Source organism: Lampris incognitus, chromosome 2, assembly GCF_029633865.1.
Source record: "Lampris incognitus isolate fLamInc1 chromosome 2, fLamInc1.hap2, whole genome shotgun sequence".
NCBI lineage: Eukaryota > Metazoa > Chordata > Actinopteri > Lampriformes > Lampridae > Lampris > Lampris incognitus.
Window position 1 is genome coordinate 123,321,847 of NC_079212.1, and position 27,105 is coordinate 123,348,951.

At 40.6% G+C, this 27,105-nt stretch overlaps 1 protein-coding gene across 1 annotated transcript; it reads left to right on the forward strand.

Moving 5' to 3' along the window:
- Nucleotides 1-53: 53 nt before the first annotated feature.
- On the forward strand, nt 54-23,686 carry LOC130107858 (cell division control protein 42 homolog). Its single transcript, XM_056274637.1, has 6 exons — nt 54-109; nt 15,735-15,875; nt 16,331-16,403; nt 16,852-16,961; nt 17,361-17,558; nt 21,848-23,686. The coding sequence occupies exons 2-6, from the start codon at nt 15,771-15,773 to the stop codon at nt 21,935-21,937; spliced, it is 576 nt and encodes a 191-aa protein (XP_056130612.1). The 5' UTR covers nt 54-109; nt 15,735-15,770; the 3' UTR covers nt 21,938-23,686.
- The last annotated feature ends 3,419 nt before the right edge of the window (nt 23,687-27,105 follow it).

A 27,105-nucleotide genomic window follows, 5' to 3' on the forward strand; every position in this document is an offset into this window, starting at 1 on the left:
TTTGATTAACATGTTACGCACCGCTACGCAAACCGTCCCTGTTCTGTTGACTGGGAAGCCCCTAGTCTGAGCCTGCCAACGCCCGGCGCAGCGACACAAACAGGATACGGTATGGATTTTTATTTTGCTTTTTTTGTATTTTCGTCTAATTATGAAGAAAACATATTTTATATTTAACTACTAGTGTGTACTTGTGTGCGTTGTCTGTCTGCTTGCAGCTCTAGTTAAAGCGATTTGGTTATCGTCCAGCAACAGCATCCGCTAACGTTAGCTCGGTTTGCTAGCAAGGAAGCTAGCTAGCTTTATGTGGTGGGTACGACGCTAGCATGAACCGACCCAAAACCAAAGGCAAGGCAGGCAGGCAGGCAGACAGACGGCGGAGGAAGCTTGCCTGTTTAAACTGGTTAACGAAATGGGGAAAAAACCCCAAAAACGAACAAACAAACCCAGAAACGTTAAATAAAATCTCATCTGGACAAGCTTTGCAAAAAGCTATACAGCTTGCCTGTCACTGATTTACTAAGCGTTAGATTGTTTAACGCGATTTAGCCACCAGCCCAACGTCAGGTGACGTTAGCTGCCCTAGCTGTAAATAGAGCGAACTAGCTGGGATGTTCTAGTTTAAAAAAAAAGGCAAGTACGCTAGCTTTAATCTTAGCAATTTGGGTATGAAAACCATGTCTCAACCATAGATTTTTGGATCATATGTTTGATGTAAAGGCCATTGTCTATACCAAACGAACAACTGACACGATGGACTCGTCTTTATTTGTAACCGGCATACATTTAATTATGGAGTCGCAGTTAGCAGAAAATCCGGGCAAGTCAAACCGGGGCCCAGGTGATGTGGCCGAAACATGGTACCATTAGTCTGTAAAAGATAGCTAGCAGTAGCTTAAATGGTTGTAAGCTAAAGGGTTTAATTTAGCAGTGGTTTTTGATGTGTCGCTGTTAAGATGGTGTTAACTTGGTGAGTCTTTACAGGTAATCACAGTAATTTAAGTTCATTTTTCGGGTGGTTGCCAGTGAAATAGATATCCTGTCAAAGATGAAAATTGCCCTATTTAACAAAGTTGTGAAGATATTGTATGGTGAACATAATGTTATAATGGTAATGTTATAACACGTTGTCCAAATGTTGATTTGATTTAAACGGAATGGTCGAAGTTAGAATCGTGGTTCATATTTGTAAAGCTTTGTGTGTGTTTGGTTGTAGTTCTTAACAACTAGATGTGCTATTTTGTTGACAAGGCCTTTGTAAAACGTGAAACCCTGGTTATATTGCATCGAATGTCAGTTGGGGATACCTATCAGTCAATCTGTGACCAACCAGTAAGACATTTGAGGTAGAAAATCCATTAAATACAATCCCAGTGTAATACCAGTCACTGCCTTACGGTATCACTTGGGAAGTGACTCACTGTATTGAGTATTGTTTTGAGCCTGGAGTTGACTGGGTTAGTCACTGTTTGTAGGACTAGATAGCACTCAGTTATTTGTGGCTTATTTTAGTTTTGCTAAATTTTTGCAGTAGATACACTTGTGCAAGATCTACATCGTTCCAAATTAGGAGCTATGCGTAGTGGTGTACATTTTAGCATCTGTCTCCCTTAAAAACTGAATGACGCCTGCATTGACTTTTAGTTCTTAAAGCTTGTCTGCTTTCAGAGTGCTGGCTGCCCTACAAACACAAATGAGTGGATTAAGCCTGATTGAATCATTATTATAGCTGCAGCCAGCTGCTCTGGCCATGTGCATAACTCGGCTTACTGAAGTGTCTCTGCTAATACAGGAGTATGTTTGGATGTTCCAAACATTGGAACAGATGATGCTCATCTTTTAAGTTGTGGTCTTTAACAAATAGTACCATACATTTGTCTGTGTATTTTGCTGTGACTGATTCCAAACCCCAACAATTACTTTCATTAAATAGGTGGTTTTAAGTTGCGACCCCCCAGAATAATTAGGTTGGTGTTCGTGACATTTAACTCACAACACCCCGATGCAATGCAAATACACTGATCGCCCATAAACTGTCTGCCTGAGACTGTTCAGGTATTACTGTAATATAACACATGAACGCTACCAAACTCACAGGAAGACCATTGCTTAGCACACAGACAGACCCAACTGTTTCGATTTGGACTTTAATTAGTGTTTTTAACTTTATTGAAATAACAGCACCTCAACACACTTTCACAAACACACTCATTAAAATATATTCTACGCCAAACTATATAACTAGTACAGGCGATATAATGTAAAACCCATTCCCCGGTCGAAAATATGTTATTTTTTTCCACGGCGCCACAGAACTGGCACCGTGGGCTATGCGTCACAAATTGTGGTCACTCACTCATGGATGATCTGAGAGGGACACATGGATGTTTGTCTTTGATATATTAACGATATACATTAACCTTGTTCTGGACTGCACCTGCTATTAGTCTGCTGTTGTCCTCGCTGTCCTTCGATTACCGCAACTTGTGTGTTCTACTAAACGTTTGTCTTTGATATATCAACAATATATGTTATTAACCTTGTTGTTCTGGACTGCACCTATTAGTCTATGTGAGCACATCCTACTAAACGTTAGTCTTTTCATCTTTTATATATCAACTATGTACATTAACCTTTTTGTTCAGGGCTACACCTGCTATTAGTCTGCTGTTGTCCTCGCTGTCCTTCCATTTTCTTGACAACCATTTCTTCACACACAATAGCCACCAAGACCGCTGGATCCCAGGGTCCTCTTAAGAAGCTGACACTTAAAATGTATCCCTATTATTTGCACAAAATTTGTTATTTCTGATGTATGCGTGTCCTCAGGTTAGTCATGACAATAATTTGAATGCATTTTTAAAGGTGACAATGATTTATGTTCAGTTTCTTGGAACATTAAATGCCTGCGATGTTTTTTCATGCTCATCCTGATATGAAGAATAATTACTAAACATACGGATGTTTAGTACTGTACTGTCTCTAACTTTGCAAAATTAAAGAAGTCTTGGAAGTATAGTGAGGGCCAGCACAGAGTGCACCCACCGCCTTAAATCATGTGACAGCACAGCAATTAAAGAGACAGTACACCTATTTTGCGCATCAGGTGAGCCGTGGGTCTGGACTGTTCCATGCTTGTTTTCGCCAAAACCATCTGGCAACACCCGTAAATTGACCAAATAACTAGTTAAATGGTTATTTTTCAGATAAGAGCAGAACCTTAGTACCATTGTTGATTACCCGTTGAAGTGACTGGTGGTGCAGATTTTGATATCCACTTCAAAAATTACCAGTGTTTAGCAGCCAAGCCTAGGAGTTGTTGTGTGATAGAGCAATCAATGTACTATAGTTCAACAAATACAGCTATTTAGAGAGGATTGTTGGAATACCTGCAAATTAAGATTATAGAAAAATTGATCAAAATGAAAATATGGTTATTGCCTATAAGCTGCTTGGCAAAACAAGGTTGTTTGATAAATTTGTTGCTTTGTTTGCGCTCTAGTGTGGGCCATCTCAGTTTTACATTTAGAAATAGGAGTGGGCAATAAAGGCTAAAATTCTGAGCACAATGTCGTTTTCATTTGTTGGGGGAAATTACATTCTATGAAAACGCATTTGTTTGACTCTATTGAATAATTGTATTTGTCACACAAAGGAATGTTTGAAAATAACTCAAGGTGTAAATTAATAGTTTTTATTGCTCATGATGACAACAGAATATAAAGATTTAAATAATAACACTAATGTAGTAATTAAATAAATTATTGTAAAGTTAAGTTAAATTTGTGACAATTTAATGATCTGTGGTTCCATACTAGGATGGGTACCGAAACCCAGTATTAAACAGGCACCAGTGTTAAATTATTAAAGCCCGTAGCATTGATAAGTTCCTACGTTAACAGTTTTGCTATTAGTATTTGAGAAATTAAGAAGTTTCCTATTTATTTAGGCTACATAAACGTTATCTTGCACCTTTTATCTCTCCAACTCTGTTTCTAATTTGCATTAAGATAAAAACATGTGTCTATGATGCATTTTCACTATTCCCAATCCAGAAAAGATATCTCTCTCAGAGCCTGTCGAGCCGAGGGGTGGGACCAGTGACCTTCCTCTCTCTCTCAGGCGTGCGCACACACACAAAGCCTGCTCTTAGTGACAATGGTGGAGAGAGAAATAAATAAAAGTCTGGTTATACTTCGCTAGAGTTGATGCTGACATTGCTTGCTGCCACAAGTGCAACAAGTCCTCTTTCGAAACATAGCGAAAGTGCATCAAATACAGGCGTAGAAATGCACAATTTGACTGCCTAGCTCATAGTTCATCTCTCGTTGCCCAATCCACCTCAGGTATGTTATGTGTGCTAGCAGCCTATAGCCCACACAGAGTTAACTAAATTATGCAAATATGGGTTAATGATCAAAAGTAACACTCTGTCCAGACATGAGAAAATAAATCAGTGTTAATTCTGTTCTTAATTTTTTTTCTCTTAAAAAAAAAAAACAACAAAAAACTGATGAGTACCGTTAAAAGTACCGGCTCGATAAGCAGTATTGGTGAGAGTAGTAGTGCTGTTAAAATCTCAAGGATACCCATCCCTAGTCAATCACTAACTCATTGGTCATCCTCAAAACATGGTCTTTTTCAACCCTTTGATAATGGTTTGTGTTGCTATGTCTCAATAAGCGATCTGCCATCATTTTCATTCAGGGAGTGGGTTTCCATTAACCTGCTTAATGTACAATTTGAAATTACGAACTAAAAAAAACAAGTAATGGAAACGTTAATTTAGAATAAACTCCAAACTCACAAAAAAGTTTATATGCTCACATGAAGAGGTTTTTAGGATGATTTGACAAAATAGTATTTCACAAAATTGAAATGGAAATACGTTTTGGACTGTTCAATGTTACTACTACTGCCGCAGTGTTAGGTGGGTTATTCTGAAATTTTGGATCCATGGGACCTCTGTAAAATAACTGCGGACAATGACCACCCATATATCCCTGATTCATGGCCACTGCCAGGTATAAAGGGTTTGCCTTCCCGTCATTGCGTGCATCAGTCACATGCCCTCGTTGCCTTCGATTAAACAGTACCACGCCTATTGTGGTGCATGCGATCGAAATCACCATTCCAACACTTATCAAGTCTTGGAGATCCGTCACCAAGCGTAACATAACTGAATTTGAAACACAGACCATTCACAATTGTGTTTTGTTGACTTTTATTTATAGAAAATCACTTCTATTTATTGCAAAAGTGCAGTGGAAACCTGCCTAGTGTTTCCTTTGCATTCAGCAAGTCGGAGTGTACCCCTAAAACTGGAAAGTTGAATCCACACCTTGACAAAATATGGATACAATGGCATCTATCCTAATTGCTACATCTCTCTAAATCCTAAAAATTGCACATTTTGTCATCTTGAAATTGAGCGATAACTTTCATGTTGAAATATTACTGTCATGTTGGTGTTGAAATGAAGCCAGAGGGCATTCATGAACCCCTCCTCAACGTTTTTTCCCTTCATATTGGTAGATTCAAGCAGTTTTGCAGTGACAGTTTAAGGATGACCGAATCTGGTCACTAGGGTTGCCAGCTCCTTGAAATGGAAATAAGGAACAGGGGACAGGGATGGGGGTTGGATGGACGGGGCGGCGCGGGCATAACAAATATAATGTGCCTTACACTATACACACACACACACACCTATATATATGTATATATAAAATTAATTTATATGCATATATTTTATATATAATAAGGAACGATTCCTTATTTTAAGGAACAGTTGGCAACCATATGTTACACATGTTCTTTGCAACAATAAACAAACATGGTGATTACTAGCTTAAGTCAAACAACTATTGAAAAATGAACAGGATGTTTCAGTCTTTCATTCTTTGGAGCAGATGAGTTTTATGTCCCTGTGTGTGTTTGTGTGTGTGTGTGTGTGTGTGTGTGTGTGTGTGTGTGTGTGTATATGAAATTATTGGGACACACCTCTGAATCATGAATTCAGGTGTTTCATTCAGACCCATTGCCACAGGTGTATAAGATCAAGCAGTTAGCGATGCAGGCTGCATTTACAAACATTTGTGAAAGAATGGGTCGTTCTGAAGAGCTCAGTGAATTCAAGCGTGGTACTGTCATAGGATGCCACCTTTGCAATAAGTCAGTTCATGAAATTTCTTCCCTGCTAGATATTCCACAGTCAACTGTAAGTGGTATTATTGAAAAGTAGAAGCGTTTAGGAACAACAGCAACTCAGCCACGACGTGGCAGACCACGTAAAGTCACACAGCTGGGTCAACGAGTGCTGAGGCGCATAGTGCGTAAAAGTCGCCAGCGCTCTGTTGACTCAATAACTGCAGAGTTCCAAACTTCCTCTGGCATTAACATCAGCACAAAAACTGTGTGCCGGGAGCTTCATGGAATGGGTTTCCATGGCCGAGCAGCTGCATGCAAGCCTTACATCACCAAGCACAATGCCAAGCATCAGATGGAGTGGTGTAAAGCACGCTGCTCTGAAGGAGTGGAAACGTGTTCTGTGGAGTGACGAATCAAGCTTCTCCATCTGGCAGTCTGATGGACAAGTCTTGGTTTGGCGGATGCCAGGAGAACATTACCTGCCTGACTGCATTGTGCCAACTGTAAAGTTTGGTGGAGGAAAGAAATGGTATGGGGTTGTTTTTCAGGGGTTGGGCTAGGCCCCTTAGTTCCAGTGAAGGGAAATCTTAATGCTTCAGCATACCAAGACATATTGGACAATTCTATGCTTCCAACTTTGTGGGACCAGTTTGGGGAGGGCCCTTTTCTGTTCCAGCATGACTCTGCCCCAGTGCACAAGGCAAGGTCCATTAAGACATGGTTGGGTGAGTTTTGTGTGGAAGAACTTGACTGGCCTGCACAGAGCCCTGACCTCAACCCCATCAAACACCTTTGGGATGAACTAGAACGGAGATTGCGAGCCAGGTCTTCTCGTCCAACATCAGTGCCTGACCTCACAAATGCTCTTCTGGATGAATGGGCAAAAATTCCCACAGACACTCGAAAATCTTGTGGAAAGCCTTCCCAGAAGAGTGGCGCTGCAAAGGGGGGACCAACTCCATACGAATGCCTATGGATTTAGAATGAGATGTCATAAAAGCTCCAGTAGGTGCAATGGCCAGGTGTCCCAATACTTTTGTGTGTGTGTGTGTGTGTGTGTGTGTGTATATATATATATATATATATATATATATATATATATATACATAGGGATATATGAGCCCAGTTAAGAAAGCAAACAAAAATGAAACTAGAATGTTGAGGCAACTTACCTAACAAAAGAACAATAAACCAAAATAAATATTCCTTAAACTCACTACTCAAAACAGTAGAAAAACATTACCAAATAAAATAGCAGCCCACCCCTAAAAATGGTGAATGTTGGCTACTACTTCACAGACTAAGGCCATCCAAGCAAACACAGGATTCACACAGACGCGCAGAGGATGATAGCTGAGGGGAAAGTGGCATCTCCTCCCATCCATGGCTTGGTATTTATACTGTAGCTGCTACCTGGGAACCAAATCAGCAGGCAACACCACATCCCACAAACAACCCATCAGGAGTCACAAATTAACAGTCACACTCCCACTTAAGTAAGAAAATGAGGGGAGAGAGAGGCTAGAAGGACAACAAAACACAATTTGAAATTACATAAAATACAACCATAGTTCATAACACAGGTGACTTGGCTATAGTGACTTGCCCTTTTTCGCCAACAATTTGCTTGTTCTTTATTCACACTGTAACCTTTCGATGCCTATTGATGTGTCCTTTCTACGTGGAATTCTCCTCTCTCATAGTCACGGACTCCCCTCTTCTCCTCCTTCGGTGATGCAGAGCTCTGCAGAGGCTTAGTGCAGACATATAATAACCTAGAAGAGAGATGGAATCACTGTGGTTCACACACCACAGAACTGCTTCATAGTAGATTTTCAAGATTAAAGAGGACAAATTATAGGTGAGGTTTAGGCCCCTGGTCAATAGATAATTACATGTGCTTTTTTGCTATGTATCATGGTGTTACTGGCATAAATTCTCACTTACGATGGGACCTCCATTTACTTCAACTGAAGAGAGAACCGGACCTTAATTTCCAACAAGCTATTATTAGAGACAGGCCATTATTTCTAACTTGTCCTTTTTCTTCAGCTGTACATTTTTGTACCGTAATGTTTAATTTCTAATGTAAATATGCAGCAGTTTTGCCCCTTCGTGACATTTTCTAAATAAGATGTGTTGGAAGAGTAACAAAACACTGTTCTATGGTATTACTGATTGTCTGTCCAACATCAGCATCACATTTCAATATTTTTTGCTGCTGGAGTTGCTGAAGCAGCAGTGTTCGTGTAGCCTGATCATAAAATTTCAATAGCAGTATAAAGAGACTGGAGAAGTCTCCAGCCCTGGTAAAGATGCCAGCAAACGGTGACCTGCCTCCATGGTCCATATGGATTGGAGAAAGTTGTAGATTTCACCTTCACAAAATGAAATTGGAGCGATTGCTTGACTAAGACGTTGTATTGATGTAGTTAATGCTTTGGAAATATGCTGAATTGACCACCAGACACTTTTTGTAATTTTTTTTTTTTTACATGTATTTTATATTTGTTAGAACAAGCCACACTCATGGCTAGTATTTGAGACTTGGCCATATTTGAGATGTGAGCGTTTGAAATTTTACAGCATTTATCACCTGGCATCAGTAAGGATGAACTTTGTCCTTTTATCAGTTTATCAACTCCCTTTCCACTGTAAACCTGTACTGCCTTTTCTATGTGATTTTTTATTGAAATGCGCAGTCAGGTTTTTCCTGTATAGAGAATTAAAAGGTGGTATTTGAAATATTTGAAACCTTGCAGTTTATAATGGCTGGTAAAACCATAATCTTTAATCTAAAACGCACATGCAAGCATGATTAGGCTAGGCAACAGGACAGGTAAAAGTAGAAAGTGCAATGTTTTGCAGCTTTGGCTATCATTTCAAATGATAGCTATATATGATAGCCATAATAAAAAAAATCACTGACTCTTGATTACCACAAAACATTTTCCAGGCCCAGGACAAAAAAGGTTGAATTCCCCTTCTTGGTCGGGATGGTTTTCCTGCACAGTTCACGCACAACAGTGTTCTGATATCGGTCAGACTTAAAAAAAAAAAAAAAAAACTGCCACACTGGCAGCTGACCTGTCCTTTTTTTTATCAACAATTTCCTCACCGTCTGTACTCATTTTCTCACGCCACACTTATTCTGTTCTTGTCACATGTCAATACCGCAACTGAACAACACACCTGTTAAATGATTGGCTGTTGGCATGTCACTCATAGCACGCTCCATTATGAAGGGATATGACAGGCTTTTTATGAGCCAGGGAGGGATCACGCATATTCATTATGTGCTTTTATGGCAGTTTCCATTCAACACATTTAAATGACACTATCGAACAGTTTTCTTATTGCCATTGACGAAGTGTCTATCGCCGGTACATATTACTATCATTTTATCGCCCGGGCCTAGTTTGAGGTCTCTAAGGGTAAGGAGAATCAAGTTTATAAATAACCTTTAGGTGAATATTTGCAGCTAGGCCAATAGTTGCTGACCTTTTTCAGGCATTGATGACTAGTTGATCAAAGTCATGATTCCCCAACAAGATACAGTCAGTTTGTTAGGTGTGAGAGATTGAGAGAGCACAAGAGAGCGGATTATGAGGAGAGTGTTGAGTTGCTGAAAAGGAGAACAAGTTGGGCAGTATGTTGCATAAATTCTGTGACCTGAAAAAAGATAAAAGACAAATCACAATGTAAGTTATTCCATGTACACTATTTTTTTTTCCAATCTAGCCAATTTTTTTTTCTCACACACCTGTTTCAAAATGAATGAACTGCTTTTTTTTCACATTATTTTATTGTATTGTGCAGTATTATATAGAAATATTTTATAGCATAAATTACTGATTTAGAGATCTGGTGTGATGTGGATGTATGCATGCACGCACAAACGATAGTTAAACAGAGTTACCACCTTGGTCTGATTTTGAGCCAGGGCAGTCATATTGTATTACCTTATATAGTGCAGAAAATATGCTTAACTGAAACATCTAACTTAAAATGGGCTGAAGGGATTGTCCTTTGCTTTCAAATCCAGGAAATACCCATGTTGAGTGTGTTAGTTGATGTGTAAGCTGCAGAAGACATTCAAGGTATATTTTAATGATAATGTAGCCACAGATTAAAGAGTAGAGGGTAAAAAGATTTTCATATTCTGGAGCTTTGCCAAGGTTTGTGCTTTTAAAGGACCATATCAGCCTAATCGTGACTATTTGCCATTACTTCAGATGATTCCTATCTTTAACAAACCTTGTGAACATGGTTGTACACAATTAAGGCTTTTGGAGAAAATTACCCTACCTCCATAACCAATTCACAATACCGATACATGTTTAAAAGATGTAGAAAAACACTCGATTAGACATGAAAATTAAGCATATGTAATAACCTTCATAAAATTGAGCAGATTATTTTTTCTCTAAGATCACTATTGTGTAAAAGCAATTAAAAATCATGCATTGATACAGCACAGACAAACACAAGTTATAACCTACAGTTTACTAAATGACAAAGTATTATTGATAAAAATGCTAGGCCTACATGTTCTCTTACAGCAAGGAAACAAGCATTTGATATTGCATACCGACTTACAGCTCATGGAAATAATGCTTCATTCCTCCTGAAAAAACATGAAATTGACAAAATAGCTTTTCTATTTTGTCATGTATACTTGCATGCCTTTGGTATGTCATACAGTAAAGCAAAGAACCTGTGAAAAGAGATCAATTATTACTTATTCTACAACGATATTGTAAATGGCGAGGACACATTGTTGATACCCTTTAGAGAAGATAATAAATTATTGGATTATAGTGATATTTCAAACTAATTACTTTCTTTAATTAGTATCACACATGTTGCCAACCTTGTAGTCAGTCATTCAGCCTATTCAAATGGAGAAAAGTAGTCGCTGTGCTGTTTGGTATCATTGTGTGCAACACACCAAACATGGACCAAAGAAAGCAAAGGAGAGAGTTGTCTGAGGAGATCAAAAAGAAAATAATAGACAAGCATGGTAAAGGTAAAGGCTGCAAGACCATCTCCCAAGAAGCTTGATGTTCCTGTGACAACAGTTGCAAATATTATAAAGACGTTTAAGGTCCATGGAACTGTAGCCAACCTCCCTGGGTGTGGCCACAAGGGGAAAATCGACCCCAGATTGAACGGAACAATAGTGCGAATGGTAGAAAAAGAACCAAGGATAACTGCCAGAGATACAAGCGGAATTCCCAAGGTGGAGGTACGTCAGTTTCTGATTGCACCATCCGTCACTTTTTGAGCGAAAGTGGGCTCCATTAGAGGAAGACCCAGGAGGACTCCACTTTTGAAAGAAAAACAAAAAATTCATACTGGAATTTGCTAAAATGCATATTGACAAGCCACAATCTTTCTGGGAGAATGTCTTGGACAGATAAGTCAAAACTGGAGCTTTTTGGCAAGTTACATCAGCTCTATGTTCAGAGACGGAAAAAATGAAGGCCTTCAAAGAAAAGAACACCTTACCTACAGTGAAACATGGAGGAGACTCGGTTATGTTTTTGGGCTGCTTCGTTGCACCTTGCACAGGGTGCCTTGAATCTGTGCAGGGCACAATGAAATCTCAAGGTTGTCAAGGCGTTCTGGAGCAAAACACACTGTCCAGTGTCAGAAAGCTCTGTCAGTCGTAGGTCATAGGTCCTCCAACAGGACAATGACATAAAACCACCCAAGAATGGATAAGAAAAAACTTTTTTTTCCACTTTAGTTTTTATTGGTATTGTAGCGAATTAAGGGGGCAGCCCGGCACCGCCGCAACCAGGACGCGAACCCGTGTCTCCCACTCCGCAAGCGACAGCGTTAACCAGTCGACTAAAGGGTCCGACCCGTTAGTCAAGGACCAACGTGTCTACTTATCTATGCACGCTACAGTATTTTCATTATTTTACAACAAACAAACCTTAAAATTAAACACTAAAAAGTAAAAATTGCAATCTTGGTAGTCCATCCATTCTTAGTTTCCATATCTAGATCAGTTGTCCTTTCTGTAGTCTTCGTCACTATTGTGGTTTCTGAATAATGCCCATTTCAGCCACTTTTCTTCTAGTTGTGCTTCTTGTAATCTCAAACGATGTGTCAGTTTTTCCATTATATAGGGTTCCTCTACTATCTCTAAGAAAAACTACTACTAACTACTACTATATACTTCAAGTGCATACCCCCTGTGGTAAGTGCTGTCGCAGCCTAAACGCACTACCTTCATTCAAGTGAATGGGAGGACTGGCGTTTTTCACACATTGCTGGATTCAGTGTGAATGCAGCCTTAGACTGAAAAGTCTTACGTTTGCCAGTTCTCCCCTACTTTGTTCTAGTATGTTTGTATGAGTTTAGTGAGCTTGTCTTTTTATACACTGTTACACTGTGTAAAAGAAGTGCATGAAGGTTGACTCTGGATTACATCATTGAAATATTAGGAATGGATGATGTGTTTTTCTGTGGCTCATTTCTGGTCTGTATTTGTTGTGCATCCTGTTACATTTTTCAAACATTGCTTTATACTCATCAGGTTAAGATTTTAAAGTTAGTGATTTCATATCATGAATGGATATCCATTACATGTTTGGATTATTTGAATAAGAGGACCACATTTGGGAGTAAAGTAACAGTTGTACTGTTTCCTTTCCCCTCTTACTGTCTTGTTTAGAACACATAAAGGTTTAACAGTTATGTTATCTTCGAGAGATTACTTTCACAACTTATCACAAATTGCTGGTTAGCAATGTTTTGGTTCTGATTTTTAGGACTTAAGTTTTGAGATTCTGTCCATCATCCCCCAAAAACAATAAAATACCCCATTTAGGCATATCCCATATTTTCTCTGCCACTTAATTACTAGTTTGCTCTAGCTGAGAAGTAGATAAGTATAATCAGAATGTTTGATTTTTTTTTATCACACAGAAAACAGTATTAAAAAATTAACATTCAACAAAATATGCAGACATACTGTATGTTAACAATACCGGGTGCAAGTAATGCATTGAAGATTAAGTAAGTATCGTTTTTCAACCTATATAACCTGTCCCTGCCTACTCAGCTTTTGAAAAAGATGAAAAGGGTGTAGATCAGGGGTCGGCAACCTATGACACGCATGCTCACAGTGGCAAGTGAGGCCATTAACACGGTCATGCGGAGCAATTCAATAAAAGAAACATTTAATATACTTTTTTGTGATAAACATTTTTAAAATAGAAGTTAGCCTAATGGTGAACCAAAAGAACAAATTGACTTAAAATAATACTGAAATAATTAATTAGTCTCAATATACGCCATCTTTTTTGACAGCAAGAGAGCGCACACAATTGACATGGTCTATCATCCCCCTCCTCCCCCTCCCTCTGATCTGCCCACGAGAGTGCAGTGTTACATCCATCCGTTATCCAAACCGCTTATCCTGCTCAGGGTCGCGGGGATGCTGGAGCCTATCCCATCGGTCATTGGGCAGCAGGCAGGGACACAACAAAAATAAATCGTATTAAATTAAATGGAGGTGCAGCATTACAGCTGTAGTGAAAACAGCATAGCTAGCTAGCTTTCTGTTTTTCTTTATGTCAAGAACAACTGACAATAGCAGAAGCAATGTTGTCTAAATATTCGCCTCTTTCAACAGTCTTGGACAAACAAATTCGGATTTATTTCGCGAAAGGACCGAGCTGTGTGCTCTCTCTGCAGCTAAAATGTTGTGTGTCGAACGAACTTCAAGTGTAAAACATCATTCTGAAACAAGGCACGAGAAAAGCTTAAAAGATAAGGTTGATAAACTGAATCAGTCCAGAGGGCGGTGGCCTAGTACGGGAAGCAAAGCAGCGTGTTTACAACCCAATGTGCCACCCAAAACCCAAGCTACAGAGGGCAGCTATAAAGTCACGCAGTGACAATGGAGATTTAAAGGAGGCTTTACTCAGCAGTTTGCAGGTCATATTTGAAGGGTTACCAAACAAAGACACGATGATCAACAGGATCAAATAAATTCCCGTTTCTGTTTGAACTGTAGAGAGATGCATTACAGACATGGTTCATAACGTAAGACACCAGCAAACTCTCACATTGAAAGTTGCGTCGGTATTCAGTGTAGCTCTTGACGAGACTGTGGCTGTGAACGATGTTGTACGTCTAGCAGTGGTTACCAGATGTTGCGACAAAGATCGCACTAAATTGGTAAGATTGGATTAATTTTCTTTTGTGCCCTAGTAATTTTAATACATTTGCACAAATAATAGTGTGTGTGTGTGTGTTTGTGTGTGTGTGTGTGTGTGTGTGTGTGTGTGTGTGTGTGTGTGTGTGTGTGTGTGTGTGTGTGTGTGTGTGGCGGCGATATTTTGGCATGTGGAATCTAGGGGAGATGAGCAGCAGCAGTAAATAAATAAATAGATAAAGGTCATTATGAAAATGAACTGGCACTTGGGTCTGTGGTTTATTTCTTTTTTTTAAACTTTGTAAAGTGGCACTGGATATCCAAAAGGTTGCCGACCCTTGGTAGATCAAGATGACAGTGATGGTAGTGTCGGAGGAGGAGGTGGGGTGAAAGAGGTGGCATTGTTGAAAACCATGCCCCAGCATCTTGCATGTCTACCCAGAGTTTAGATGGCTAACGCAGATGTGTCACATTTCTGTTTAGCTCATGTTTTATTTGTAGAACACGCTGTACCCCACCTGTGTGGCCTATTTCACTCGCCATCTTTAATGTTCCCATATTAAGTAAGTAATTAGGAGGGGGTGATCATGATTTGCATTTCCCCCTAGACTTAAGTAAAAAGAGATTTTCTCCCTTAATGTGGCCCCATGATGTATCTTGTTTTTGTTGAATTTGTCATGATGGCAATCAGTTTACTATCCTAGGCCCGCACCGACATGTTTTCAACTCAGAAAATGTAAAAAAACAAAGGTGTATTACCCACTTAAATTGTGAAAAAGCACCAGAAGGGGTTAGTTAATTATGCTAGCACCAGCAAAATATTTGTCATCTTTGTTCATAATAGCTCATGCATAGTGGGCAATGAAAAATGCACATCCCTTATATAGAAATATATTTCCTGTGTCTGTTTTCAGCCAATTCTCAATTCAAATTCTAGTATAGTAGTAGAGGATATGGGTCATTTCAGTTATTGTCCTGTTGTGCGTGTTTGATACCTGGAACCACTCATCAGGATTGATCAAATGATGTCACCCAGGACCAGAGCCAGGCCTGTTGATCAAGCAGCACATTAAAAATCTAGTCTGTAGCTCCAATCTAATTTTGGCGAGTTGGGGTATCACAGCATCCAAAGTAGGAGGGGAAGGCATAGCCAAAGGTTGTCGTAATGACAAGAAGCCAAAACTTCCTTGTTCAAAGGTTTTGATCAAGGAAGTTACCTCACCATAGGCAAGAAATGGATCTCCTGAGAAAAACAATCTAAACAGAAGCCCACGCAAATTCATTTAGATTGTTAATATCAATAAAATGCTAAATTACTTTAAAGTTTGGAGTTGGAAGCAAACAAAATGACGGCATGGGAAATATGGTCTTATGCATATGTTCAATGACTCTTCCTTCCTTTCTATTCCAGATCTTGAATGAATAGTGAGGACTCTAAAACATAGCTATGCAGACCATCAAGTGTGTTGTAGTTGGGGACGGAGCAGTGGGTAAAACCTGTCTTCTCATCTCTTACACCACAAACAAGTTCCCCTCCGAATATGTACCTACGGTAAGTCCAAGAGTTTTTATTGGTCTACCATTTAACGTGGCTAACAGCAATTTTAACCCAGAACATTTTTCAATATTTGGTCAAACATTTTTCATATCCTGACAGCTATCAAGGAAGTAGATGTACTGAGGGAGAAAAAAATCTGGTCTCTGTGGCTACCTTAGGCACTGTAAACAGATTTTTCTCTGTACCTGCTCCTTATCAGCCAATAAGGAGTTATTTGCAAGACGATATCTCTATTGGTCCCTACCTGCTGTCAGTCATTTTGCACGTTCACAAGGTTCTAAGGCAGAGGCCAAGGGGCAGGTTCTTTTGCAGTATGATTTCAAAATATCGTCAGCTCTTGCTAATTTCCGTTCAGGATCACTTACCCCCACTTGAACAGCTGACTCACAATATTGTATGCATGCTGTTAGGCACACACGTGTATAACCACTTTTCTCTGTGTTTTGTAGGTTTTTGATAATTATGCTGTAACTGTAATGATCGGAGGCGAGCCCTACACTCTGGGCTTGTTTGATACTGCAGGTACCTCTTGCTTATTCTTGCCATACATTGAATGTCCAACATATCTTACTGGTTGTTCTGAATACATGTCATGATCATGAGCAATTGTCAGCCAAAACACACTTACACATTTTATATATTTTATGTTTACACGATTGAATGTTTATATCCAGTTGGATGGTAGACATGATATTTGGTTCCTTCTCAGATTTGTGGTACAGGCTATTAAATAGTAGGATGAGTAGTTGAATAAGGGATCCAATCTCTTGTCTTCCTGTGCTTTCAATTCGCAGCAAAATGGTTGTGAAACTTGGATGTCTTTTTGTGTGAGATTTATATTAGGTGTGTTTTGTGGTTTTGCCATGCTTCCTTTTTGTCTTCTAAGAGAGGTCTACTTCACTGGACTGTATTAATACTTTCTACCAAGATTATCAGTGGTTTTAATTTTGTGTTTGTGTGATTTCATTAGGTCAGGAGGACTACGACAGGTTACGACCCCTGAGTTATCCACAGACAGATGTCTTCCTCGTCTGTTTCTCTGTTGTATCCCCTTCTTCTTTTGAAAATGTTAAAGAAAAGGTAAATCTGACCTCCCCAGGTTCCCCCCCTGTCTCCACACAGCTCTATTTTGCTTTTTCCTTACCCCCTTTATTTTGTCACAATTTAAGAATGCTTTACTTTGGATTTATGGGGTAGAGGGATATTTTCACCTACCACAGAGCACATAGTAAACAGTTAGTTTGCATCCTGGCAAAGCCCTCTTTTTAAATATAGAAGAAAACTGTATTTTATAAACCCTTATTTTTGTTTGCCTTCTGTCCTCTTGCTAAGCTTAGCCAGAAGTGGTAGCTCTGTAAAACTCATATCAGACATATTACTGAACATGATCACAGACTAATCCAAGAAAGTTAACCCTTAGGGCAAGTGTGTGTTGACTTCTGCCTTAACATTTGCTGTGTGTGCATGTATTGCATCCAGTGGGTACCAGAGATCACCCACCACTGTCCAAAGACACCGTTCCTGTTGGTTGGAACCCAGATTGACCTGCGGGATGATCCCTCCACTATAGAGAAGCTGGCCAAGAATAAGCAGAAGCCCATCACTCCTGAGACAGCTGAGAAACTGGCCAGGGACCTTAAGGCTGTCAAATATGTTGAGTGCTCAGCCCTCACACAGGTAAGATAAGAATGCACTGATATGCACGCACACACAGGGACAGGTTTGTTGCAAACTTTTATGGCAAAAACCAAGAAAGTGGAGAAAAGAGAAGTATGTCCTGTAGCCTAAATATATATGTGTTTTGATCTGCGGGATTGCTATACTTGCATTTGATTTAAAGTGGTATAACTTTTAAACGAGGTTTACTCGTTTTGTGGCTCCTTAAGGTGGCTCCATTCAGTTTTGTAAATCTTTGTTTGGTTTGGGTCCATACCACACAAAATAAGACTACAGTGCAAGCAGTAATTTCCATTATGTGGCATTAAAGCAACTGATGAGATGAGGTAAGGCTGTATTTCATAGAGACGGCACAAGGACCCGAAAAACAAAATCTAATGTCTATATACAATTGTTAAATAAACATGTTAAATTAACTTTAATATGACTTATTAGTCTGTGATGGTCTGGCAGCCTGTCCAGGGTGTCTGCCCGCCTGCCGCCCAGTGACTGCTGGAGTAGGCTCCAGCATCCCCGTGACCCTGAGTAAGGATAAGTGGTTTGGATAATGAATGAATGACTTTTTAGTTACAATTCTGGCAAGTGGCGCCACTCACACAATGGTGAAAGAAAAGCAAAGTTAGATGTGGAGATAGTATTTTGAACAAGCCAGTGGGTTGACCGTTCAGTGCAAGACATGCAATATCAAACTTAACTACCATAAGCAGTTTCATGATTAATCATAGGCAAGTCAAACATAAAAACCCAAGATTACGAAAAGCAGCCTCACATCAAGTTTACTAGCACTGTCCAGCACCATTGTGAGCCCAATAAAGTGGGACAGTTTACCCAGCCAATAGTTAATAAACTAATTTCATTTGCACATGTTTATTACATGGATTCATGGAATGAAAAACCTTGGACATTGGCATTCAATAAAATGGTAACTTACCTGTGGTGAGAGTAGCTCATTTCCATATATAATTTATGCATCAATTAAGGTAGCAAGCACTAATTTCTAATTTCATGCAAGTACTCAAACAGGTAGATCAGGTCAAAGGCTCATCCCTAATATTTGACAGACAACACCCTAAAATGCTGAAGTAGATTCAGATAGTGAGTATTGGAAGAATCTCTTTGGTTTATATAGTCTCCTATTAGCCTTTCCTCCATTAAAAACAGCTAGAGATATGAATGTAGTTTCACCCCATCATACACAGATCCTGCCAACACATCACCAATAGGCATTGATTTCTTTTGTCCACTCTTTTAATCTTAGGTGTGGGAGTGAAAATTTGACACTGGGTTCAGATCAGAGGGTTTGGTCGATCAGGCTCTGGTCTATGGGAGAGAGCAAGTTTTGATCGAGTTTGAGATTTAGTCCCCCTCCCAGCTGTGCTCCTTCCTTCCTGACTCTCTTCCTCTCTTGTAGAGCTGTTGCACAGCTACTGATGTAATATCCTGTTTCCTGTCTGAAGGCTTCCCTTGCTCCACGCCTCAGCCCACTACACAAGTGTTCTTTCTGCTCTATTGTACTGCTGTAGTTCTCTTACTTGTCACACTTAATCTTTTGGCCTTGGATTTTCTACACATTCTTTCCTCAAACCTTTACTTTCTCTCTCTCGCTCTCTCCCTCTCTCACATACACACACACAGTGTCTCTCTCTCTCTCTCTCTCTCTCTCTCTCTCTCTCTCTCTCTCTCTCTCTCTCTCTCTCTCTCTCTCTCTCTCTCTCCCTCTCTCTCTCTCAGACAGTCTTTTCTTAGTCACCTGTGTTACTCTTGTCTTCCATACCCATCCCTCTCGCTTTCTCTGTGTTGGTTGTGCTAACTGTGCTGTTGTTTTCTCCCCTCCCCTCTGTCATTGTAGAGAGGGCTGAAGAATGTATTTGATGAAGCTATCCTAGCTGCCCTAGAGCCACCAGAGACGCAGAGAAACAGGAAATGCTGTATATTTTAATGCCTCCGCCACCACTGCTCCTTCCTCCTCTCTGCCATTGTTCTCCAACCTCTCCCCCCCATTCTTCTCCACAATCCCCTTCCCTTCTTCCACCCCTTCCCCATCCATATCTGTTTCCCAAATGTAGCCTTGTTTCTTTTTCGATCAGCTTGCCCATCAGAAACCTATATCTTGTCTTCCCCTCCTCGCACCAACTAGTTCTTAATATTGAGAGATCTTCTCTGCCAGTGAGACTCAACACCTCTAGGATTGTGCTCACCCTGTAACATTACTAACAGTAGGTTTGATTGGTTTAACAGTCTTTCACTTCTGACTAAGAGTGGAGAATATAGAATGCAGGTTGGGCTGTACCATTGTTTGTTATAGATAAGTCTTTCCCCTCCCACTTAGTAGTAGTCAGTGGAGAGAGGTACAGTGGAAAGGGCGGTGGTGCCACAGTTTTGAGACTGATCTAAACACTTAATTATACAGAGTCTCCATTCCATATGTTCATGTATTTTTTTACCACTGTTTATGTATTAATAAACAAACATTGGAATCAGACTATGGATACATAGCTTTGAGTCAAAAAGTCATATATAGAGACTGTTTGGCTTTTCTCTCTCTTTTTTTGACAGCATACCAACTGAAATAAGATGCAACTGATGGAAATGTCATGGTAACAATCTGGACACTTCCTGAGCAATATTTACCAGTTATTGTTAATTTTGGGATTCAAGTAATTTTTAGAAGTTGTTGTCCTATGGGCCATGTTCTACCTGATTGGCCCACCTTTCTCTCTATATGACTCTAATATGCTGCAGTGGATATGGTGTCTTGGAAGTCCAGATTTAAAAAAACAAAAACAAAAAAACAAAAAAAACTTTACTTGTGTGAAATGAGCTGTGAAATACATTAATAAAAGATAATTGAACTTGCTATCTTTTCTCTGGTTCTATATTCTTTTCCAAGTCCTTTGTCACTGTCAATAGAGAAATGCTTTGAGATGTAGGATGCACTGATGATTGTAATGCTGGGGGTTGATTGGTTTCTTGCTCTGTGTTGGGGGAGCTTTAGTTACCTAACATGAGAACAGACTTCAATTGGTTCTTCTGTGGGTTATACAGATACAACTTTTTAGATACAACCTCATCAGAATATCTTTTTACATGCTTAATAATCCAGGTAAGGAAATCACTGAAAGTTGAATCAGTTCATCTGGACACAACATTTGAGAGAAACGTTTCATCACTCATCTAAGTTGCCTATTAAGTCTCAACTGACTGCAAGTATCCTTACCCTTATAAATAATACAGTGGCATAACGTCTGAAATCAGCTATCAGTATTATGCAAATTCCTGTGACCATTAACTAGAGTTACAATGGCCATGTGTACTATTCACAGAAGATTGGGGAAATGGTTGCAAATGCATCAGGCAAGAACCCTGCAGTCTACACCCATCTACAGGCCAGTGGCCACTCTTTCAAGGATGAGTATACACATCCTTGATAGGGAGGAATGCTGGTTTGAACGGGGAGTCAAAGAGGCCATCTGTGTGAAGAGGGAATGACTGGGGGGGGGGGGCTAAGAGTACATCTGTCGCCATCTAACAATGCTATGATTGCAACATTATCTAATCCTTTGTGAATAGTACACATGGCCATTAAAACTCGAGTTAATGGTCACGACTATTTGCATATGAAACCGATCGTTGTTTTCAGTCGTTATGCCACTGTACTGTTTATAAGGGTGGGGATACCTGCAATCAGTTGAGACTGAAGAGGTCACTCCGATGAGTGATGAAACGTTTCTTTCAATGAAGGTTGTGTCCAGATGAACTGATTAAACTTTCTATGACCTCATCAGAATACCTTCTCCTCCTGCTAGGTTTAATGTCAAAGTGGGTGGATATGCACACAATATGTCTGAGTGTGGCTTGTTGGTTTTATTTGGCCTATGTTATGACCCCTGCCTTTACATGTGAATGTGCGTAGTGTCTTTGGACCCCTGTTCTCTTGTTCCTCCACTTTCTTGTTTGACTTGCCTTTGATTTGAGCAGACACATTCTGCGCTGATATAAAATGAACGTTTTGTGTGCATTTATCTCACACTACAATAATCAGGACCCGATTGATTAGGGAAATTATTTTATTGTACACCAACACTCCACTTTCCAGTATGTAACACTGTAGTCCACAATTAAGTCCATTGCGTTTTGTTTTTTTTTCTCCTTTTGTTTAGCTGTCTGCACCTGGTTATTTTGCCGTTTTCTGCTGACCTCTTAGTCCTTAACTTGCCCCTCAGCCTTTTTGTTTGACCTGTGTGTGCTGTTCCATCATTGAGCCCGTGTTTGTGTGTTTGTGTTCACAGAAAGGCCTAAAGAATGTGTTTGATGAGGCGATTTTGGCTGCATTGGAGCCCCCAGAGCCCAAGAAGAAACGCAAATGTGTGCTGCTATGAGGGCCCCTACCCTTAAAACACACACACACACACTCACACACATACATACACACATATACTTTAACTACATACACACGCCTCCCCTCACCCCCATCCACTCCTTTACCTTGCTCTGCTAAGGCTGGTTGACAGTTTTGTCCTCTATAGCGAAGACTAGACAGAAAACAGCCAACCAAGTTTCACATAACCCTCTGCAATAATGCAAAGCTTCATCCCCGAGTCTGTCGCAGACAGAAGAAAAACTGAATCCCACCAACAGGCTGCTGTTGGCTCTGGACAGGATGGCACAGCCTTGGAAGGGGACCAGTGTAACTGTAGTACAAGTAGAAATCAATTTGTGAGCTTTGATAGACTGGTTGAAGTAAGGCCACATAGTCTTGTGGCTTATTCACTTTTAAATGCCCAGATAATTAGTTGTCATTGGCCAATTAAAAGCTGTGATAGACATAAGCCCAAACATGGTCCTTTTCAGCTGCCTGATTGGCAGTTGCACATGCTGCTGGTCCTTCCCCATCTGGTGACGAGCCTGTTCATCGCCTAGTTCTCCTTACTCTTCGTCAGCACTCCCTGAAGGAGTGCTATCAGAGAGGAGTGTTTTTCAATTTTGTTTGCCAACACCCCTTTGCTCCACAAGCACAGCAGGTCTGAAACATTTATTCCATATTCCAGATAGATTCTCTCTGGCCCACTTAAGGAACTATAGATCTGAAAGTTTAAGACAATTCAGGGCTCTTTGGCTGATGCCCTGCATGGTCCTATCGTAGCTTTAATGCAACTGCGTAACATTGCTCTTTACCATCCAATTCTGTCAGATCTCCATGTTCAGGGTGCAGCCTAGCCTTCCATTTGGAATGTTTTATTCACTGAAGTTAGAAAAGGCATCCAATAGCAACGGGTTAGTGAGTTGACCACAGGAATTGGCCTTTTATAGCAAGGAACTTAAACAGTGTTAGCAGAACAAGTGGCGTATTCTTCATGCGATGCCAGGGACCAAGGGAGAGTAAGCAGGATACCATTATAACACTGCTGTGATCTTACAGTTAGAATGAGTACAACGGCGACATCCATCTATTAAGATGTTTCTCGGCATTAACTGGCAGCCATATTTTAGTACTATTTTAGAAACGAGTCATATGTTTTACACCAGAATTCTGTGCTACATCAGAATTCTGTGCCTTGCATAGTGTCCAGGATGTACATTTGTGGTGTCAAGGGCTGTCTGTTGTACCATTCCAACTGTATGGTGCTGCATGTAGCTGAGCCTTGGTCTCTGTTCTTATAATAGGTTTAACAGATGTAATAATAATGTAAGCTGGCACACAATGTTGATGTAGGCTCCAGATGTTTTTACCAAAATCATTTTTTTCTGTTATGCTGGTTTTTTTTTCTTTTGTTTGTTTGATTTTTTTTTCTTCTGTATATTAAAAAGGTTACTTTTCACTCCTTTTACATTTAGGGGCTGGAATTCATCTGAACTCTTGCCTGCCAGTTAGAAAACCATTTTAAGAAAACCTAATCGGTCGAGTGAGTTAAAAATCGGCAAAGACACTGTTTGGTAAAGCTTATTTGGGATAAGTTTTTTTTTCTTTACTGGTGGTTCAGAGTTGGGTTGACATCCAGCTCAAGTCAGTATAATTATTACTATAACCTGTTGTTTTGGTGCAAAACCAAAAGCTTTTGTCTGAAGTCTTCATTCTTTGTATATGCATTCTTTTCAAAAATATTAAACTTATACCTTAATTGCCTTTACTACTTTTGTGTTGCCGTCCTAATTTGGTTGTTTTAAATAAGATATCAGCACTATTATCAGAGATTGATTTGATAAATCTTACTGTGGAAGGTTGTGATCCATGTGGCCAATTAATTGGTAGTAGTACTTGGGACATGCATCTTAATCCTGCTACTGTAAGAAGAGTGTTTTTACACTGGAGCCTTCTCAAATGACCACAGGAAGTTCTCACAACAAAAAAAGTGCCATTTAGTGAATCCTTATGTCCAAAGCTCTTTACATCTCCCCGTGGATGCGTTTAGTAGTATGGGTGGCTCATGTTGGAACGTCACAGGGAAAAGGTGGGCTCTAACGTTGCATGTAGAGCCAGCAGGGAGCACTGTCTGCCTGCAGATGATTCCCACTGCTGTCTTTGGTCTCCCACAGTGGATTACTGCACAGCAACAAGCGCAAGTGGAGCAAGATAAATCAAATGGCACCATTCAGTCATGTTAGTTCATTGCGCTCCAGCATGCACACACACAAATGTCTTTGTGCAAACAGATGATTGGTTATTGGTATGAATATATTTGTGGCGCATCTTTGTGGACATCATCTTGAGTTTTGATACAAAGCATTTTTACATGGAACATTGCTTAGCAAAAGAAAAAAAACCTACCTTGGACTAACTAGTATATGAAAATAAAATATTCCTTCCTGCCTAACTTGCCCCCCCCTTGGAAAAACAGTGTAAAGGTTTACTGTAGGGCAGTGTTGAGGGATTGGTGTCACATTTGCGCAGCATGCACAGATGTTGTTGAATTCCTCAAATATCTGCAAATGGGGGTGATCACCCAGGATCGGTGACCTGGATCATCTGTCTTTAGAATAGTAGAGACATGCCCTAGCCTCCATCCCCCTTGTATCCACTGCTGTGAGGCTTTCGCACATTCCCTGTGTTTCTGGAGTGCTGTCTGTCAGCATCTTCTTACACTAAAGAGATGCTGACAGCTATTAATTATCATACAGGCTGAACTAAGGGCATTCCTACACCAGTTAAAATCTTTCCTCCCTACGCCCCCATCTGCACCCACCGTGTCGACACGCTAAAGAGTATGCAATGACACACCACCTGGACTCCAGTGGTCTTCATTACATCTAACAAATGTGAATGGGAAAATCTGTGTCCACGTTCATTATCAAGCCTGGCTAGAGCTTGTCTCCTCTGGGAATACCGACCAGAGAAGGGAATATCAGCAAGTACCAACGAGGAAACTTTTCTGACAGCCTCCACAAAAACACAATGTGCTTCACATAAGTACTGTGTACTGGCAGGGAGCCATGATGCAAAAATGCCAAGATTGAGGAGTAAAAAAGTGTGGCACAAGACTAGGACTGTGTGCTGCACCCTGTTTTATGAGTCAAGTATTTTATGTATATCTGAAAAACACAGAGGGGTTTTAGCAGTTTATTATTTGTTATATTTGTTGGGTTTGAGTGGTAGGAGGGGGTGGCTGTCATGCATTTTGTAGTTTTGTACCCCGGCTTGTTGTCACCATATTACGCTGAAGTGCACACAGCTTGTGTGATGATGTGATTATTTGTAAGGGAGAATGCAGGTCAGGTGAATCGGCCGTGATAAATTGTCCTTAGGTGTGTGTGTTTGTGTGTGTGTGTGTGTGTGGGCTCTATGATGGCCTGGCAGCCTGTCCAGGGTGTCTCCCCGCCTGCCGCCCAATGACTGCTGGGATAGGCTCCAGCATCCCTGTGACCCTGAGAGCAGGATAAGCGGTTTGGATAATGGATGGGTGGATTTGCATTTTGCTTTAAAAATTAGCTGCTGAGCAAAAAGCTGTTTGCTCGTTGCATTGCCCAGGCTGGACTAGCGTGTTAGAGCTGCAACTGTCATAGGTAACTTTTGTAGTACTATAGGCGAGGACACGTGAGCTAGCCTGGTAGTTTGCTCTTTTTTTTCCTGATGAATCAGAGGGCCGAGGTTTAAGAGTCACGGTTCACTGCGTAGTTCGGTGATTGGGTCTGTCCTTATTACCATTCCCTCGGCATCCGGCGATGACCAGGAGGCGAGCAGTTGTTGGTGAACGGCGTGGTCTATCCAGAGTATGGAGCATGGCCTGCCAGCTCAGGTTGCTATCTGGTTAGTTTGAGTTCGGCTATCCAACGAGGCTAGAGGACTAGGAGTATGGGCTTGTTCGCTCACATTGCTGTCTGTTCAATCTTCTCTGCCTCCACGTCGAAACAGCTAATGCCTATAATGTCAGCTGCGTTAGCTGAACATCGCTAATGTCCATTTGCTTTGCTAGCGAAAAACACTGCTCTGGCTAATATGCTAACATCAACACATGAACACAGCATGGCAAACTCCGATTGGAAATCCGTTCAGCTGTCCACATAAATATGTAGTGAAACTTCTTGAAGCACAGAAAGTTGAATTGGTTCATCTGGACACAACATGTCTGTGAATGTTTTCATTCTTCCAGGTCATGGTTATCCAAAGGAATTGAATCAAGTACAACTGGACTTGGTTTATATCCGTGAAGACGTTTCGCCTCTCATCCAAGAGGCTTCATCAGTTCGTGCCTTTCTGACTGGACCAAGCTAGTTTGACTGGCTGGTGATGAGACTCAGATATTTATCCTCTTTGGAGTCGTTATCAGAGCTATTGATATGCGTGGCTCTTTGTGATCCGATGTTTAGCAGCGACGGTCGTTGGGGGTGTTAGTTTCGACTTCATTCTTCAGTGGTCATGAGAGTTGTTGGAGCCGTTAGTGACCGACTGTTGTTCTTGGAGGCTAGGCTTCTTGAGTCTCCTGGGTAGAGATGAAAGGACAGCATTGTAAGTGGGAGATAGGTGGTGTCACAGACCTCCTCCTCTGTTGAGGGATGGTTTTTCCAGTTTCACATAGATGGCTTCCTTCACCCCTCTTTCAAACCATCTATCTTCCCTGTCCAAAATGTGTACGTTGCTGTCCTCAAAGGAGTGTGTCTTCTCCTTTAGGTGTAGATAGACTGCTGAGTCTTGTCCTGAGGAGTTTGGCCTTCTGTGTTGGGCCATCCGTTTGTGTAGTGGTTGTTTGGTTTCTCCTATGTATAGGTCAGTGCAATCCTCATTGCATTGTACAGCATACACCAGATTGCTTTTTTTGGGTGTGTGGTACACAGTCTTCGGGATGAACCAGTCTTTGTTGGAGTGTGTTGCTGGGTTTGAAGTATACCGGGATGCGTTGTTTGTTAAAAATTCTCCTGAGTTTCTCGGAGACCCCAGAAACATACGGGATGGCTATGTTATTCCTTCTGTTTCTTTTCTCCTCATCGCTCACCCGGTTGGTCTTTTTGGAACGTGTTGCAGTTTTCACAAAGGTCCAACTGGGGTAGCCGCAGGTTTTTAAAGCTCCCCTCAGGTGTTTGTGTTCTTCCCGTTGGGCATGAGTGCTGCTGGGCA